Source organism: Erinaceus europaeus, unplaced genomic scaffold (assembly GCF_950295315.1).
Source record: "Erinaceus europaeus unplaced genomic scaffold, mEriEur2.1 scaffold_1240, whole genome shotgun sequence".
In the NCBI taxonomy this organism is placed as follows: Eukaryota; Metazoa; Chordata; class Mammalia; order Eulipotyphla; family Erinaceidae; genus Erinaceus; species Erinaceus europaeus.
In genome coordinates, this window is record NW_026647959.1 from 3,084 (window position 1) to 19,796 (window position 16,713).

General features: G+C 51.2%; 1 protein-coding gene across 1 annotated transcript; it reads left to right on the plus strand.

Moving 5' to 3' along the window:
- Positions 1 to 276: 276 nt before the first annotated feature.
- On the plus strand, positions 277 to 16,198 carry LOC132536552 (DNA (cytosine-5)-methyltransferase 1-like; the record flags this gene model as incomplete). Its single annotated transcript, XM_060184560.1, has 12 exons — positions 277 to 366; positions 1,387 to 1,494; positions 1,685 to 1,898; positions 3,528 to 3,603; positions 4,663 to 4,741; positions 6,009 to 6,043; positions 6,837 to 6,933; positions 11,171 to 11,205; positions 12,725 to 12,812; positions 13,952 to 13,986; positions 14,443 to 14,524; positions 16,127 to 16,198. Coding segments are annotated over 12 exons (978 nt in total), but the record flags the coding sequence as incomplete, so codon positions are not given.
- Between the last annotated feature and the right edge of the window lie 515 nt (positions 16,199 to 16,713).

A 16,713-nucleotide genomic window follows, 5' to 3' on the forward strand; every position in this document is an offset into this window, starting at 1 on the left:
GGGGGGACCCCCTGTTCCACAGCCAGCCTCAGGTTCCGCCTCCACTTACCCAGATGGGGGTGAGGGGGGCCCCCTCCATGCTCTTCCCTCCCCAGTGTCCCCCCCTTCGATGGCAGTACATTCTCTGGACACGGGGACCCCAACTCTGTCGCCTGTCCCTCCCCACCCCATCCCCCAGAGTCCCTGTGACAATCAGACATGCCCCTTAGGTCACCCCCCCATCTGATTCCGTCACAAAGCTTGGCCTTCTTTGATGAAAGCAGAAATTAGGTCTAACGAGCCTCTCTCTTTTTCTTTTTATCTCCCCCCCCCTCCTCCATCTGGCCCAGGCTCAAAGATTTGGAAAGAGATAACCTGACGGAGAAGGTAATGCCCTTCTGCATTTTGTAGTTTCGTCTTTTGCCAACTCCCTGGGACTCGGTGACACGGAACTTGAGCTCATAAAAACTGGCTGGCTGGCATTCTTGGTTTGGTTTGGTTTTATTATTCTTGTGTGCAGAAAGCCTCCCTCTGGCACTTGGAATGCCAGGGATGGAACTCGGGACCTCAGGCTCGAGAGCCCAACACTTTATGCATTGTTCCCCCTTCCCGGGCTGCTGTTTGCTTTCTCTGTTTTATTTGATGCGTTTTCTTTCTTTTTCTTTTTTTTTTTTTTCTTCTCCTATTTTAGTTTTTACTGGACAGGAAACAGTAGTGGAGAGAGCGAGGGAGATAAAGCGAGAGATCGCTGCAGACCTGCTTCACCACTTGAGAAGCAAACCCCCCCCCCCCCGCAGGTGGGGAGCAGGGGGCCTCGAACTCTGATCCTTGCGTGGGTGCTTGTGCTTGGTACTGAGCGAGCTTAACTTGGTATATACCACCACTGCCCCAATTTTTTTTCCTTCTTATATTGGATCGCATCAAGAGAAGTCAAGAGGGGCGGGGAAGACAGACCCCTGCAGCCCTGCTCCGCTTCCCCACCTCCCACCACCACAGGTGGGGACCAGGGCCTTGAACCCGGGTCCTTGTGGACTATAGTGTGTGTGTGTGTGTGTGTGTGTGTGTGTGTGTGTGTGTGTTTAACCCGGTGCGTGGATTTTTTAATTAAAAATTTTTTTTTTTTTTGTGGTCCGGGAGGTGGCGCAGTGGATAAAGTATCGGACTCTCAAGCATGAGGTCCTGAGTTCAATCCCCAGCAGCACATGTACCAGAGTGATGTCTGGCTCTTTCTCCTCCTATGTTTCTCATTAATAAATAAATAAAATCTTTAAAAAAAAATTTTTTTTTTTTTTGGCTGAGCCAGCCCAGCCCCCCCTGAGCACACCAGTTGATCAGCTTGGGGACCTTAGGGGACCCTCTCAGCCCCCACCCCATCTGTGTCCCTACCCCCACCCCCACCCCCTTTAGGAGTGCGTGAAGGAGAAACTGAACCTTCTGCGGGAATTCCTGCACGCCGAGCTCCAGGCTCAGCTGGGTGACCTGGAAAGCAAGTTACAGACCGAGGAGCTGTCCGAGGTGGGCCCCTCTCCCCTCTCCCCTTTCCCCCACCGCCCTCCCCCTACCCCACCCCGTCCTTGTCTGTCCGTCCATCCCTCCCTCCCTCTTCCCTTCCCCGCTGCCCCCTGCCTGCCCCCTGCCCGCGAGACCTGCCAGCCAGCGGAATGAGGAATTCACCACTCCTCCCCCTTATCCTCCCCTGCTGTAGGAAGCCTACCTGGCTAAAGTCAAATCCCTTTTAAATAAAGATCTGTCGGCGGAGAACGGAGGAGCCCGCGGCCCCCAGGCCAACGGCCGGCCCGAGCCCCCCGGCAGAGGCAGAGGCAGAAGCAGGATGGCAGAACCCGCCAGGACCCCCCAGTCCTCGCCCAAGCTGGTGGCCCCGCGGAGGGGAAGAAGCAGGTCGAATGGCGAGGCCAGGGGTAAGGGCGCCTGCCTTCAACTCCGGGGGGGGGGGGGTCTCAGGGGTCTCAGGGGACGCTGATAGCCGAGCTTCCCCTCTTCCTCCTCCTCCTCTTCCTCTCTAAAGCCTCCCCCCTCCGCCTCTCCCCCCCTCCGCCTCTCCCCCCCTCCGCCTCTCCCCCCCTCCGCCTCTCCCCCCCTCCGCCTCTCCCCCCCTCCTCCCTCAGCTCCAGCACACGCAGTGCCTAGGACTGCCCCCCCCCCATCTCTTGGGGCTGACCTCAGGCTTCTGCACCATCTCCTTTAAGATTCATGAACAAGGAGGGGAGAGGGGGAGAGGGAGAGGGGAGAGCAGCAGAGCTTGCTTCCCTCTGGTAAAGGCAATGCCGTGGATGGAACCCAGGACCTCAGGCTTGAGTCCAGCACTGTTTGTTTTTTTTTCCCCTGGGCCTCTGTGACCCCGCTACAAATCCACTGCTCCTTGTATGGGCCCTACCCCCCCCCCCCGTTTCGTTGGCCAGGACAGAAATTGAGATGGAGGGGGAGAATAGAGAGGGAGAGACAGACTCCTGTAGCCCTGCTTCACCACTCGTGAAGTTTTCCCTGGGCGGGGGGCGGGGGAGGGGGGAGACTTGAACCTGGGTCCTTGGCGCATTTATGACGTGTACACTCACCCAGGTGCGCCACCACCCGGCCCCAGACTTAACATCTTTCATGATTTTTTTTAAAGTTTCTTTTCTCGCTTTTATTTTTAGTAGACAGACCAGAGACACTGAGCAGGGGAAGGGGATGGGGGGAAGCTGGGAGAACGGGAGACCACTGGAGCCGCCCCTGATCACAGCGTGCAAGGTTCCCCACCTGCAGATGGGGACCGGGGTCTTGAACCTGGGTCCTTGCATGTTGATCACATGTGCACTCAGCCAGGTGTGCCCCCACCCAGTCCCCTTACTTTTCTTAAACCGAGGCAGAGAGGCCAGGGCAGGTAGGCAGCATAATGCCTGAGGGTCCGAAGTCCCAGGTTCAATCCCCCGCGCCACCATAAGCCAGAACTAAGCAGTGTTATGGTAGGGGGAATAAAAAAGGTGAAGGGGGTGGACTCAAACCTGGGTCGAGCCTATGGCAAGGCAGCGTGCTATCCAAGGGAGCTATTTCGCCAGCCAGGGGACGGGACTCAAACCCAGGTCCGGCCCTTGGGTTTGACTCCTGGTGTAAGAGCCCATGTATAATGGTGCCGAGGACTGACATGATTGAGCTGGGGCCTGGGTGCGAGGGAGTCAGGCGGTGGCGCAGCAGGTTCACGCACGTGGCGCAAAGCGCAAGGATCGGCCTAAGGATCCCGGTTCGAGCCCCCAGCTCCCCACCTGCAGGGGAGTCGCTTCACAGGCGGTGAAGCAGGTCTGCAGGTGTCTATCTTTCTCTCCCCCTCTCTCTGTCTTCCCCTCCTCTCTCCATTTCTCTCTGTCCTGTCCAACAACAACGACGTCAGTAACAACTACAACAATAGAACAAGGGCAACAAAAGGGAATAAATAAATATTTAAAAAAAAGAGAAACGAGTGCTTATCCTCAGTAGCTGGGTGTGTGTGTGTCTGTCTGTCTGTCTTCACTGGTTATGCCCATTTCACCTTCTTTCTTTCCTCCTGCAAACAGCCGAAGCCTCGCCGAGCCCCCGCGTAACCCGACAGACCACCAGGCAGACTATGATCACAGCTCACTTCACAAGGGGGTCAGTAGACCACACTTCAACATCGTCCTTCTCTGGGTGGGAGGGAGCTTACGTCTCTTCAGCTGTTAAAATGTTTATGGGGGGGGGGGCGGTGGTGCACCAGTTAAGCGCACATAATACTGAGCACAAGGCTCTGGGTTCGAGCCTCTGCTCCCCACCTGCAGCGGCGGGGGAGGGGAGCACGTCACAAGTGGTGAAGCTGGTCTGCAGGTGTGTCTCTCTCTCCCCCGCCTCTCTCAATTTCTCTGTCCTGTCCAATAAAAGGGAAAACATAGCCGCCCAGGGCAGTGGATTCATAGTGCCTGCACAGAGCCCCAGATATAACCCTGGAGGCAGAAATAAATACCTGTAAGATGTTAATTCCCCCAATAAAGAAATGAAAAACGAAAAATAAGTAAATAAACAAAAGAAAACTAAGTAAGTAAATGAATTTTATTTGTTTTAGTTGAATATGAGAGAGCTTTCTAGAAAGACAGATCAGAACCCTGCTTGGCTCTGGCTTCTGGTGGTGCTGGGGATTGAACATGGGACCTCAAGAGCCTCAGGCAGGGAACGGTGTTTGCATAACCATTTTGCTGTCTTCCCAGGCACTGTTTTTACTGCAGAAACCTCAGCTTTCTAAAAATACCTTGAATTCATCTACTATTGGATAGAGAAGCGAAATTGAGGAAGCGGGGAGAGAGGGAAAGAGACAGAGAGACCCCTACACTACAGCCCTACTTCACCACTCCTGAAGCTTTCCCCCTGCAGGTGGGGACCAAGGGCTTGAACCTGAGTCCGTAGGCGTTGGAACGGGTGCACTCAACCAGGTGTGGCCACCACCCATCCCATTATTTAGAATGTTTGGACTTACTTTTGAATAGAGATCAAAAATTGAGAGGGAAGGGAGAGCTACAGAGATCCCTGCAGCCCTGCTCCTGTGCTAGTGAAGCTTCCCCCATACGGGGGACCCGGGGGTGTTATCAGCACCCCTGCCAACCCCCCTACCCCCCACCCAAAGGTGGGGGCCAGGGGTCTCAGATGGACCTCACTAACGCTCTCCCCTCCTGTCTGCGACAGCCCTGCCAAGCGGAAGCCCAAGGAAGACTCGGACAGGTCCTCCTCCGAAGACTCAGTGGAGGAGGAAGAAACAGACCAGGTTAGGCCTGCGACTCCCAAGATGCCCAGCTCTGCCTGCCTTGCTGAGGTCCGTTCTGCAGAGAAATGCGACTTGATGCCACAGGCAGGCGGGCGCCAGATGCCACCGTCAGATGCCATCAGACGCGGGGCCTTGGCAGAGAAGCTGCCGAGACAGTCTCCCTGCTTCTAGATTTTTCTTTCTACCTCCTCCCACCCTTGTGCGCTCTCTCTCTCTCTGTCTCTCTCTGTGTGTGTGTAGCTGACAAAAAAATTCAGGATCATCGAACCCACAGCCGTGCCACCACTCAGGCGTTTGTGATGGCAGGCACCTTATCAGTATCTTGTAGAAGCAGAGAGAGAAGCAGAACCTCCCTCTGGCACATGTGATACCAGGGATGGAACTCCTCCTCCTCTCCCTCCTCCTCTCCCTCCTCTCTCTCCTCCTCTCCTCCTCCTGCTTCAAGCCTCCTGTCCCCACCTACAGGAACGAAGCTTCATGAGTGGTGAAACGGTGCTGCAGGTCTCTCCCTCCCTCCCTCCCTCTGTTTCTCATGTCTCCCTAAAATATAAGGAAACAAATATTAAGTTAGAAATTCAGGGCGGTCGGGCGGTAGCACAGCGCATTAAGCGCAGGTGGCGCAAAGCACAAGGACCAGTGGAAGGATCCCGGTTCGAGCCCCCGACTCCCCACTTGCAGAGCAGTCGCTTCACAAGCAGTGAAGCAGGTCTGCAGGTGTCTGTCTTTTCTCTCCTCTCTGTCTTCCCCATCTCGATTTCTCTCTGTCCTATCCAATAACGACGATAAACAAGGGCAACAAAAGGGGGGAAAAATAGCCTCCGGGAGCAGTGGACTTGTAGTGCAGGCACCAAGCCCCAGCGATAAGCCTGGAGGGAAAAAAAGAAAAAAGAAAAGCAGGCAGCTATCTTCCATGTTTGAGTGGAGAAAAAAAATGCAGAGAGATGAGAGAAATGTCTCAGGCTGGCTGGCGCTGGGAGTTAGTGGACAAAGGTTTGTTCCCTGAGAACAGGTGCGGCGTTCTAATGGCGGAGACTTGCTGCCTCTCTCTCCTGTTGGCCCAGGACAGTCTGAGGTTGAAACAGAACCCCCCCCCCCCCCCCCCCGGGCCTACCCTACGCTGTTGGGATGCTGGCGCCTCGCTTCTGATCCCCCAGTTGCTCTAAATCTCTCTCAACCCACACCCTACTCTGCCCTTCCGTCTACGCCTCCTGTCATGTGTGGCCTCCCGTTGACATCAGTTCTCTCTTTCTCTCTCCTCTCCACACAGGAGGAAAAGAGACGCCGAGTGATCACCACAGAACCGTAAGGCTAATTTGTTGTTTTGTTGTTCTCATAAGGCATGATTTCCTTATTGGGAAATACCTTTGATCTGATCTAATTTGGACAGAGACAGAAAGGGGGAGATAGGGTGAGAGAGACAGAGACACCTGCAGCCCTGCTTCACTGCTTGTGAAGCTTTCCTCCTTGCAGGTGGGGACCCGGGGCTTGAACCTGGGTCCTTGGGTCTTTATAAGAACTCAGCTGCCCCACCACCCGGCCCCCTTTTCATTTTTTTTTTGGCCTTTTTTTTTTAATTGTTGTTCTTATTGATGTCGCTGTTGGAGAGGACAGAGAAATGGAGAGAGGAGGGGGAGACGGGGAGAGACAGACCCCTGTAGACCTGCTTCACCGCCTGTGAAGCAACTCCCCTGCAGGTGGGGAGCCGGGGACTCGAACCGGGATCCTTACGCCGGTCTCTGCACTTGGCGCCACCTGCGCTTAACCCACTACGCTACCGCTGGACTCCCATCTCATTTTATTTCCTTGCAAATGTGACAATGCAAGACACCACTCAGTAAAAGGCCAGTGCCAGGGCTTGAACCCAGTGCCTTTCTATAAACCATGAGCTTTGCCCACTGGGCCACCTCTTCTAGACATTAACAGAATAATGTCACTGATGCCATTTTTTTTTGTGTGTGTGTGGGGGGAGGGTCCTGTTGCTGGTAACCTCTTGTATCTAGGTTCCTCACTGCAAAGAGTGAGCCCTGGGTGGTGGGCTTCAGGATCTTGCGAGAGCAACAGGGTGGTCACAGTGGCGTGTGGCTTTGCTCCCCAGAGTCCCTGGGACGTCCCAGCAGCAGTCACCACAGCAGTCGGAGGCAGTATCATCATCGAGGACTCGTCAGGCAGAGGAACGCAGCGACGGGGAGAGAGTAAGGCCCATTCCCGTGCCTCTGGCTCTTGGAAGGTTCTAGAAAGAGGGTCCAGAGTGGGGTGCACAGGCTGCTCTGGCCCACCCGCCCCCTCCAGTTACCCTGAGGATGTCTCAGCTCTTCAGAGAAGACAGGGCTGGGGGGGGGGGGAGAGTGTATAACGGTTCTGCAAAAAAGATTCTTACTGCCTGAGGCTCTGCGGTCCCAGGTTCATTCTCCAGCACCACCAGAAGCCAGAGCTGAACGGGGCTGGGGGGGGGTAAATAAATAATAATAATAATAATAAAGGTAAACTTTGGGCTGGCTAGACAGCAGCATGGTTCAGATTCTCCTGCCTGAGGCTCTGAGGTCCCAGGTTCAATCCCCAGCACCAGCAGAAGCCAGAGCTGAGCAGGACTCTTGGGTTAGGGGAGAGGATCCTGTGGTTCTCCTTATATGATAATCCTGAGCTGAGTTTAATTTATCAATATTTTAATTTTTATGAATGCATTTTTTTAAAAAAAAACTTTATTTATTGGATAGAGACAGAAATCGAGAGTAGTTGAGGGTAGAAAGAGACAGAGACAAGACCTGCACCACAGCTTCACCACTCGTGAAGCTTCCCCCTGCAGGTGGGGACTGGGGGCTCGAACCTGGGTCCATTTGTCTTGATGAATGAGAGAGAGAGACAGAGACAGAGAAGCTGAGACTCCCAATGCTTTATCCACTGGCACCCCTTCCTGGGCTGTCTGACTTTTCTTGAGTTTTATTCACAAAACCACCACAGCTTTCTCATAATGCCATGTGGACTGACAGGTCTTAACACAGTTCATTTCATCTTATTTCTTGTGTTGCCTCACTGGGGCTTGGTTGGGAGTTCAGTCCCCAGCAGTAGCAGAAGCCAAAGCTGAGCTGGGTTCTAGTCTGTCTGTGTCTCTATCTCTGTCTCTCTGTAAGTGTTTTCCTCTCTGCATCTTTCTCATTGAAAGAAAAAAGGGCTGGAGGAGACAGCAGAATGGTTGACCAAAGAAAATTCTCACATCGGAACCTCTCAGGTGTCTGGTTCAATTCCCTAGCACCACCATCAACCAGAACTGAAGCAGGGCTGTTGGGAACTAAAAAAAAAAAAAAAAAAAAAAAAAATCAGATGAGGGGGCCTGGTGGTGCCCTTAGGCCTATGTGCACTTAACCAGGTGCGTCACAGGCTAGCGCGCCTCCCCCCCCCCCCCCCCAATCTCAAAACTTTATTTTGCCTCTAGGGTTATCACTGAGGCTTGGTGCTTGCACTACGAATCCACTGCTCCTAAAGGCTATTTTTTCTTTAGTTGCCCTTGTTTATTGTCGTTATTGGATAGGACAGAAAGAAATGGAGAGAGGAGGGGAAGACAGAGAGGGGGAGAGAAAGACAGACACCTGCAGACCTGCTTCACCGCCTGGGAAGCGACTCCCCTGCAGGTGGGGAGCCGGGGGCTCGAACCAGGATCCTTCCGCCGGTCCTTGGGCTTTGCGCCACATGCGCTTAACCCGGTGCACTAGCTCCCGGCCCCCAAACACATATTTTTAGAGAGACACCATTGTACTGTTTTCCATCCATGGAACTCACTTTTTTTAAACAAATTTTTCAAACTTTGATGTTGTCATTTTTATTTTCACCAGGGTGATCTTTGGGATTTGGGGGCCTGCTTGATGAAATCATTGCTCCTGACGGCCTCCCCCCCCTTTTAGTTTTTCTTTTTCTCTTGACTTCATCTGATGGGACAGAAATTGTGGGCAGGGGAGATAGAGTAGAGAAAGAGAGATGCAGCCCTGCTTCTCCACTCAGGAAGCTTCCTTCCTGCAGGTGGGGCCCAGGGGATTGAACTCGGGTCCTTGCGCACGGTGACGTGTGCTCTACTGGGTACGCCACCACCTGGTCACCATTTGTTAATGAGAATGAGGGAGGGGGTGAAAGAGAGAGCAGCAGAACATCACTGTAGCACATGCGATGCCAGGGATCAAACTCGGGGCCTCCTGCCTGAGAGTCCAAGGCTCTACTCACTGTGCCCCCTTTTTCCTCCCACCTCTCTGCCCGTTGCTCTGAGATCATAAACATAGACATATACACACACGCACACACACACTGGAGCCTGAACCCAGAGTTGGCACAGAGAGCCCAGTGCTCTTAGCCCAGGAGAGGTCTTTAGAAAATTCTTCTGAGGTTGGCATAGATCATAATGGTGATGCAAAGATTCTCCAGAAAAGTTCCTAAGAAGCTCCAAAGTCCCGGGTTTAATCCCCTCCACTACCAGAAGCCAGTGCTGAGCAGTGCTCTGGAAAGAAATGAGACAGAGACAGATGGGGGGGGGGGTTTGATAGACTCTCATGCCTGAGGCTCCAAAGTCCCAGGTTCAGTCTTCTGTACCACCATAAACCAGAGCTAAACAGTGTGTTGGTTAAAAAAAAAAAAAAGACCGAGAGAAAGAGACAGAGACAGATCTACCCTTTCACCAAGTTAACACCCAAAAAAAAAAAAAAAAAAAAAATCTATCAGGAGTCAGGCGGTAGCACAGTGGGTTAAGCACAGGTGTTGCAAAGCACAAGGACCGGCATAAGGATCCCGGTTTGAGCCCCCGGCTCCCCACCTGCAGGGGAGTCGCTTCACAGGTGGTGAAGCAGGTCTGCAGGTGTCTGTCTTTCTCTTCCCCTCTCTGTCTTCCCCTCCTATTTCTGTCTCTCCTATCCAATATCAGTAACTACAACAATAAAACAAGGGCGACAAAAGGGAATAAATATTTTTTAAAAGATTTTTTTAAAAGGCAACAAAAGGAAATAAAATAAATAGAAAAAAAATTAAATCTTTATCAGCTTTTTCTTTTTAACTTTCTTACCAGAGCACTGCTCAGATTTGGCTTCCAGTGGTGTATGTGTGGGGGGAGGGGGTTGAATCTGGGACTTTGGAGCTTCAGATCAGTCTCTTTGCAACCCATTATGCTACCTACCGCTCTGAATCCTTCTTGGACCTGTATTCTCCCCACCCACCCACCCCAGAGTCTTTTACTTTGGTGCGATATGCCAATTCCAGTTCAGGTTCTACTTGTGTTTTCTTTTCTGATCTTGTTTTTCAACTTCTGCCCGAGAGTGAGATCATCCCATATTCATCCTTCTGTTTCTGACTTATTTCACTCAACATGATTTTTTCAAGGTCCATCCAAGATCGGCTGAAAACGGTGAAGTCACCATTTTTTTTTTTTTTACAGCTGAGTAGTATTTCATTGTGTATATATACCACAACTTGCTCAGCCACTCATCTGTTGCTGGACACCTGGGTTGCTTCCAGGTTTTGGCTATTACAAATTGTGCTGCCAAGAACATATGTGTACACAGATCTTTTTAGATGTATATGTTGGGTTCCTTAGGATCTATCCCCAGGAGAGGAATTGCAGGGTCAGAGGGTAGGTCCATTTCTAGCCTTCTGAGAGTTCTCCAGACTGTTCTCCACAGAGGTTGGACCAATTGACATTCCCACCAGCAGTGCAGGAGGGTTCCTTTGACCCGACACCCTCTCCAGCATTTGCTGCTGTTACCTTTTCTGATGTATGACATTCTCATAGGAGTGAAGTGGTATCTCGTTGTCTTGATTTGCATTTCTCTGACAATCAGAGACTTGGAGCATTTTTTCATGTGTTTCTCGGCCTTTTGGATCTCTTCTCTGGTGAATATTCTGTCCATGTCCTCCCCCCACTTTTGGATGGGGTTATTTGTTGTCTTGTTGTTGAGTTTGGCAAGCTCTTTATATATGTTGGTTATTAAACTCTTATCTGATGTATGGCATGTAAAGATCTTCTCCCATTCTGTGAGGGGTCTCTTGGTTTGGGTAGTGGTTTCTTTTGCTGTGCAGAAGCTTTTTAATTTGATGTAGTCCCATAGGTTTATACTTGCCTTAGTCTTCTTTGTAATTGGATTCGTTTCATTGAAGATGTCTTTAAAATGTATGCAGAAAAGAGTTCTGCCAATATTTTCTTCTAAGTCTCTGATAGTCTGTGGTCTAACATCCAAGTCCTTGATCCACTTGGAATTTACTTTTGTATTTGGTGAAATACAGTGGTTCAGTTTCATTCTTCTGCATGTTTCAACCCATTGTTTCCAACACCATTTGTTGAAGAGACTCTGCTTTCCCCATTTAATAGTCTGGGCCCCTTTGTCAAAGATTAGATGTCCATAGGTGTGGGGGACTTCACTCTTTTAATATATATTTTTTCTTTTTTCACTTTCTACCCAGGAAGAGAAGCGACGCAGAAGTCGAAGCAGAGAGGCGTAAGTGGAACTCAGTTGCCTGTCCCTCCCACTTGCAGCTCCCCACCTGCAGGGGGGCTCACTTCACGGGTGGTAAAGCAGGTCTGCAGGTGTCCATCTTTCTCTCCCCTCTCTGGGTGGTGCCTGGCGCCTTGAGCAGCTTGACTGAAGTCAGCCCTGTGTGGCCCACCAGTCTGGATCCATTCTCCCCCTCCCAGTAGAGCCAGACACCAAAAGCAGGATTTTGAAAAATCCCTGGGCCTTCCTACTTATGTCACAGCACCACTCTGAGCCGATTTTTCTAGACAGAGATGGTTAGAGACACCACGCCATGGATGCCTCCTCCAGTGATGTAGGGCTCCCATCTGCTGGGCCGGGCCTTGAATCTACAAAGAGCGAGCCACTTTATTTAGTGATAATGAACAAGATTGTGAGATAACGGATGCAATTCCACACAGTTCCCACTACCGGAGCCCCATCTCCCCCTCCCCTCCCCTCCCCTTTCCTAGTCTTTATCCCTCTGGGAGTATGGACCCAAATTCTTCATGGGGTGCAGAAGATGGGAGGTCTGGCTTCTGTAATTGCTTCTCTGCTGGACATGGGCGTTGGCAGTTGAATTCATACCTGGAGCCTGTTCCTGTCTTTCCCTAGGGGGAGATAGGGTGGGAAGTTTTTATTCTTACTTGACTTAATTCTCTTGACACCAGGGTTATCTCTGGGGCTCACTAGGAACTATGAGCCCAATGCTCCTAGTGGCCTTTTTAAAAATTTTATTTTAATATATTATGGATACAGACAGAGAAATTGAGAGAGGGCAGAGGGGAAAGACAGAGAGCCACCTGCAGCCCTGCTTCACTACTCATGCAGCTTTCCTCCTGCAGCTGGGGACCAGGGGCTTGAACCCGGGTCCTTGCACAATAATGTGTGCCCTTAATCAGATGCGCCACTGCCTGGCCCTGCTTTTCTTCTCCTTCTTCTCCCTTCTTCTCCTTCTCCTTCTCCTTCTCCTTCTCCTTCTCCTTCTCCTTCTCCTTCTCCTTCTTCTTCTTTTTTATTGAATAGGGCAGAGAAATTGAGAGGGAGAAAGACACTTGCAGCCCAGCTTCATGGATCATGAAACTTTTCCCCTTTGTTTGTAGGTGGGGAGCGGGGATTCGAACCCGAGTTCTGTGCATGGTAGTCTGTGGGCTCTACTAGGCGTACCAACACCTGGCCCCAACACTGTTTTTTGTTTTTATTTTTCCCAGTAAGATTTATTGAGAGAGAGAGAAGCAGAGCCTCCCACTGGCACATGTAATGCCAGGGACTGAATTTGGGACCTCAGGGCTGAGAGTCCAGTGCTTTATCCATTGTACGCCCCTGACCCTCACCCCAACAACTTGTCTTAAGAACTCGGGGGCATTTTTTTGATTTTCAGATTGACCTGCGGATGGGAAAGATAGTCCACTTGCCAAATAATGGAGTGTGTTTTGGTTTTTGTTTCTTTTTTGGGGGGAGGGTGTCTTCCGGTGCTGACAGGCCTGTGTGGCTTCTTTGACAGAACCCCTCGACAGAGAGTGAAGGAAGAGTCCAGCCAAGAGACCAGAGCGTCAACCATTAAATCGGAGCCCATGAGCGAAGAGGAAAGGGTAAGAAGCTTGTGTCTCCAGTGACTTCTGTTCTCCTCATCCAGGGAGAAAGTATACTGGCTAGGGTCTCAGGTTCAAATCCAGCCCAGTCACCTTTTTTTTTTTTTTTAAGACTGACTTACTGGGGCTGGTGGTAGTGCAGTGGGTTAAGCGCACATGTCGCAAAGTGCAAGGGCCGGCGTAAGGATCCCGGTTCGAGCCTCCAGCTCCCCACCTGCAGGGGAGTCGCTTCACGGGCGGTGAAGCAGGTCTGCAGGTGTCTGTCTTTCTCTCCTCCTGTCTTCCCCTCCTCTCTCCATTTCTCTCTGTCCTATCCAACAACAACAGCTATGACAAAACAAGCACAACAACAAGGGCAGCAAAATGGGAAAAATAGCCTCCAGGAGCAGTGGATTCATAGTGCAGGCATCGAGCCCCAGCAGTAACCCTGGAGGCGAAAAAGTCACTGCCTCCTGATCAGGGAACAAATTTAAAAGCATGAGGTATCGGCTTGGGGAGACAGCATAGTAGTTCTGCAAAAAACACTCTCTTGCCTGAGGCTCTGAGGTCCCAGGTTCAATTCCCAGCACCACCATCAGCCAGAGCTGAGCAGAGCTCTGGATTTCAAAGAAATGTCCCGTACGTAGTGTCTTTTTAGAAATCAATAAAAGACAACCTAGGAGAGACCGTCACAGTTCTGCAAAAAAGACTCCCCTGACTGAGGCTCAAAGGTCTCAGGTTCAATCCCCTATACCACCAGAAACAGAGCTGAACAGGGCTCTGGTCTTTCATTTCTCTCTGACATTAGACTATCAGTTTAAAAACAAAAAACGGGGGCCGGGTGGTGGCACACCTGGTTAAGTGCACATGTTATAGTGCACAAGGTCCCGGGTTCAAGCCCCTGGCCCCCACCTGCATGGGGAAAACTTCACAAGTGGTGAAGCAGTGCTGCAGGCGTCTGTCTCCCTCTCTATCTCCCTGGCCCTCTTGATTTCCGGCTGTCTCTATCCAACAAATAAAGATAAAAAAAAAAATTAAAAAACAAGACAAAACAAGTCTCTTCTCAACCCTGTTTACCTGCCCGGCTTCGTCTCCTCCCCTCTCTCGGAGACTAACGTTGATTTCCCTTTGTTCGCTCCACACTGGCTTCCCCTCCATAGGACGAACGGAAGCTCAGAAGTCAACCCAAAGACCTGTAAGTATTTTTATTTTTTGGGGGGGGGTGCCAGAGCTTCGGTGCTTTGTGACAATCCCACCCGGGGGGACATTGTCCCCACAGAGGTTTCTGGGCAAGATGGTGCCAGTTTGGGCAGGCTGCCTGAGGTACCAGCCTCCTCTGCCGCCGTGTCCCCACAGAGCCTCACACGTGTGTTCCTGAACTACCTAATGCCCCAGTACCCCAAATTTCTAAGGGGCCACCCATCCCAGCCTGGTTTTAGAATTTGTTGTCAGCATGGGCCCGTGGAGCCACTCAGACAGACCAAAGTCCGTTGGAAACGGAAGAAGCCCATTGCGACCATCTTGACTTCCGCCTACTGGGGAGGAGAGTCACTAGTGGGCCAGTTTTGATGCCAGTCAGGGGGGATCCCACCCTTTTTTTTTTTTTTTCAATGCCTGAGCTCACATTTGATGTGTGTCTCTGTCCCTTCAGGGCTGCCAAACGGAGACCTGAAGAGAAAGAATCTGACAGAGGGAAACCACAGACGCCGGACAGCAAAGACGAGGATGAAAAGGTAAAAGAAGTCTTAGGTTCGGCTGTATTTGCTACATCCTGAAGTCACTTCTTTCTCTCTCTCGTCACCAGGGTTGTTACTGGGGCTCGGAGTTGTCACTATGAATCCACCACTCCTGGCGGCCATATTGTAGTCTTCCCTATTCTTTAACCCCATGGGAGTATGGACCCACGGTCATTATGGGGTGCAGAAGGTGGAAGGTCTGTCTGGCTTCTGTAATTGCTTCCCTGTTGAACATGGGTGTTGACAGGTCCACCCATACTCCCAGCCTGTGTCTCTCTTTCCCTAGTGGGTCAGGGCTCTGGGTAAGTGGGGCTCCAGGACACATTGGTAGGGTCGTCTGCCCAGGGAAGTCCGGTTGGCATCATCTTAGCACCTGGAACCTGGTGGCTGAAAAAAAGAGTTAACATATAAGTCCATACAAGTTGCTGACTAATCAGGAACCTAAAGGCTGGAATAGTGCAGATGAAAATTTGGGGTCTCCTTTCGGAAATAGCTAGTAGGTCTTTTGTTTTGTTAATTATCTTTATTTATTGGAAAAGACAGCCCGAAATCCAAAGTGAAGTGATTGGTTGAGAGAAAGACAAGAGACACACCTGCAACACTGCTTCACCACTTGCAAAGCTTTCCCCCTGCAGGTGGGGACTAGGGCCTTGAACCCAGATCCTTGGGTATTGTAACGTGCGCTCAACCAGGTGTGCCACCACCCAGCCCCTAGTAGGTCTAGTTTAGGGGATATTTCCAAAGGGCCTATGACTTTATTAGTTTTTGCCTGCGCCTGACATCTGATATGCAGGTGGACCCAAGTTATTGTCTGGGGAGATGTCATGACTGGAAAAAGAACCAGAAAGCTGGATCAGGGAAGAGAGAAGCTCCCAAATATGGGGAAAGTATATAAATATTGTTGACTATAAACCCCATCGTGTTGATCTGGGGCCCAAATTCAGCACAGGAGCCTATGTGACATCTGCATCCCTGTAGGTCTGAGCTCGCATTCTGTGGTCATGAGTAGGAATGTTCCAAGTTGCCCCAATTTCAGGACCCAGCATCCTCAGGTAGTAGGTAGAGTATGTTGTCCAACCTCCCTTCAGAGGATGGAACATTCTCTGCCATTGTTGATCCACACTGAGGGCAAGGTCCTATGGGAGCCCACCAAGGGGTCCATCATGTTGTTCCTGTTAGAGATGACCAGTGACAACAGAGAGGGATCTGTTAAGCCCATCGTGTCTGTGTGGGAATCTCAGGACTCCCCGACTAGGGCGCCAGCTGATGGGGTGACCTGATGATGGCTGAAGAGTCATCATTCAAGTCTGCCAGTCTCTTGCCCCTCATTCAGCTTTTGCAGTCCGTGCTTTGATGAGGTTAGCTTGGAGTGACTGAGGGAAGTGTGATAGGAAGTAGATGAGGAGGGTATCTAGCTCTTGAAATTTTATTCTGTATTATCACCACCAGTGATTTGGACTCTGTCCTCCTGCCCGCCTTCCCCTCCCTCCACTCACAGCCGGGATTCTGTGACTGCTGTGTACCGTGTGTTCTTAACCACAGGCTTTAAGGTCTGTCCCTGATTGTTTGACCCTTGCCTTTTTTGTTTGTTTGTTTCAGGAGGAGAAACGACGCAGAGTTACCCCCAAAGAACCGTAAGAATCCATTTCGGAGGGGTCGGGCGGTAGCGCAGTGGGTTAAGCGCATGTGGCGCAAAGCACAAGGACCGGTGTACGGGTCCCGGTTCGAGCCCCGGCTCCCCACCTGCAGGGGAGTCGCTTCATAGGCGGTGAAGCAGGTCTGCAGGTGTCTGTCTTTCTCTCCCCCTCTCTGTCTTCCCCTCCTCTCTCCATTTCTCTGTCCTATCCAACAACGACATCAAGAACAACAACAATAATAACCACAACAAGGCTACAACAACAAGGGCAACAAAAAGGGGAAAAAATGGCCTCCAGGAGCAGTGGATTCGTGGTGCAGACACTGAGCCCCAGCAATAACCCTGGAGGCAAAAAAAAAAAAAATCCATTTCAATCTGGACATCCTGCTAGCGCTGTCCGCGGACTGTTCTCGAAAGAGGCCTGGGGAGGGGGGTATGTGACTTCCCCGGTAGAGCACACACATGACAGTGCAAAAGGACCCTGAGTTCAAGCCCCGATCCCCACCTCCAGGGGGAGCTTCACGAACAGTGGAGCAGGGCCGCAGGTCTC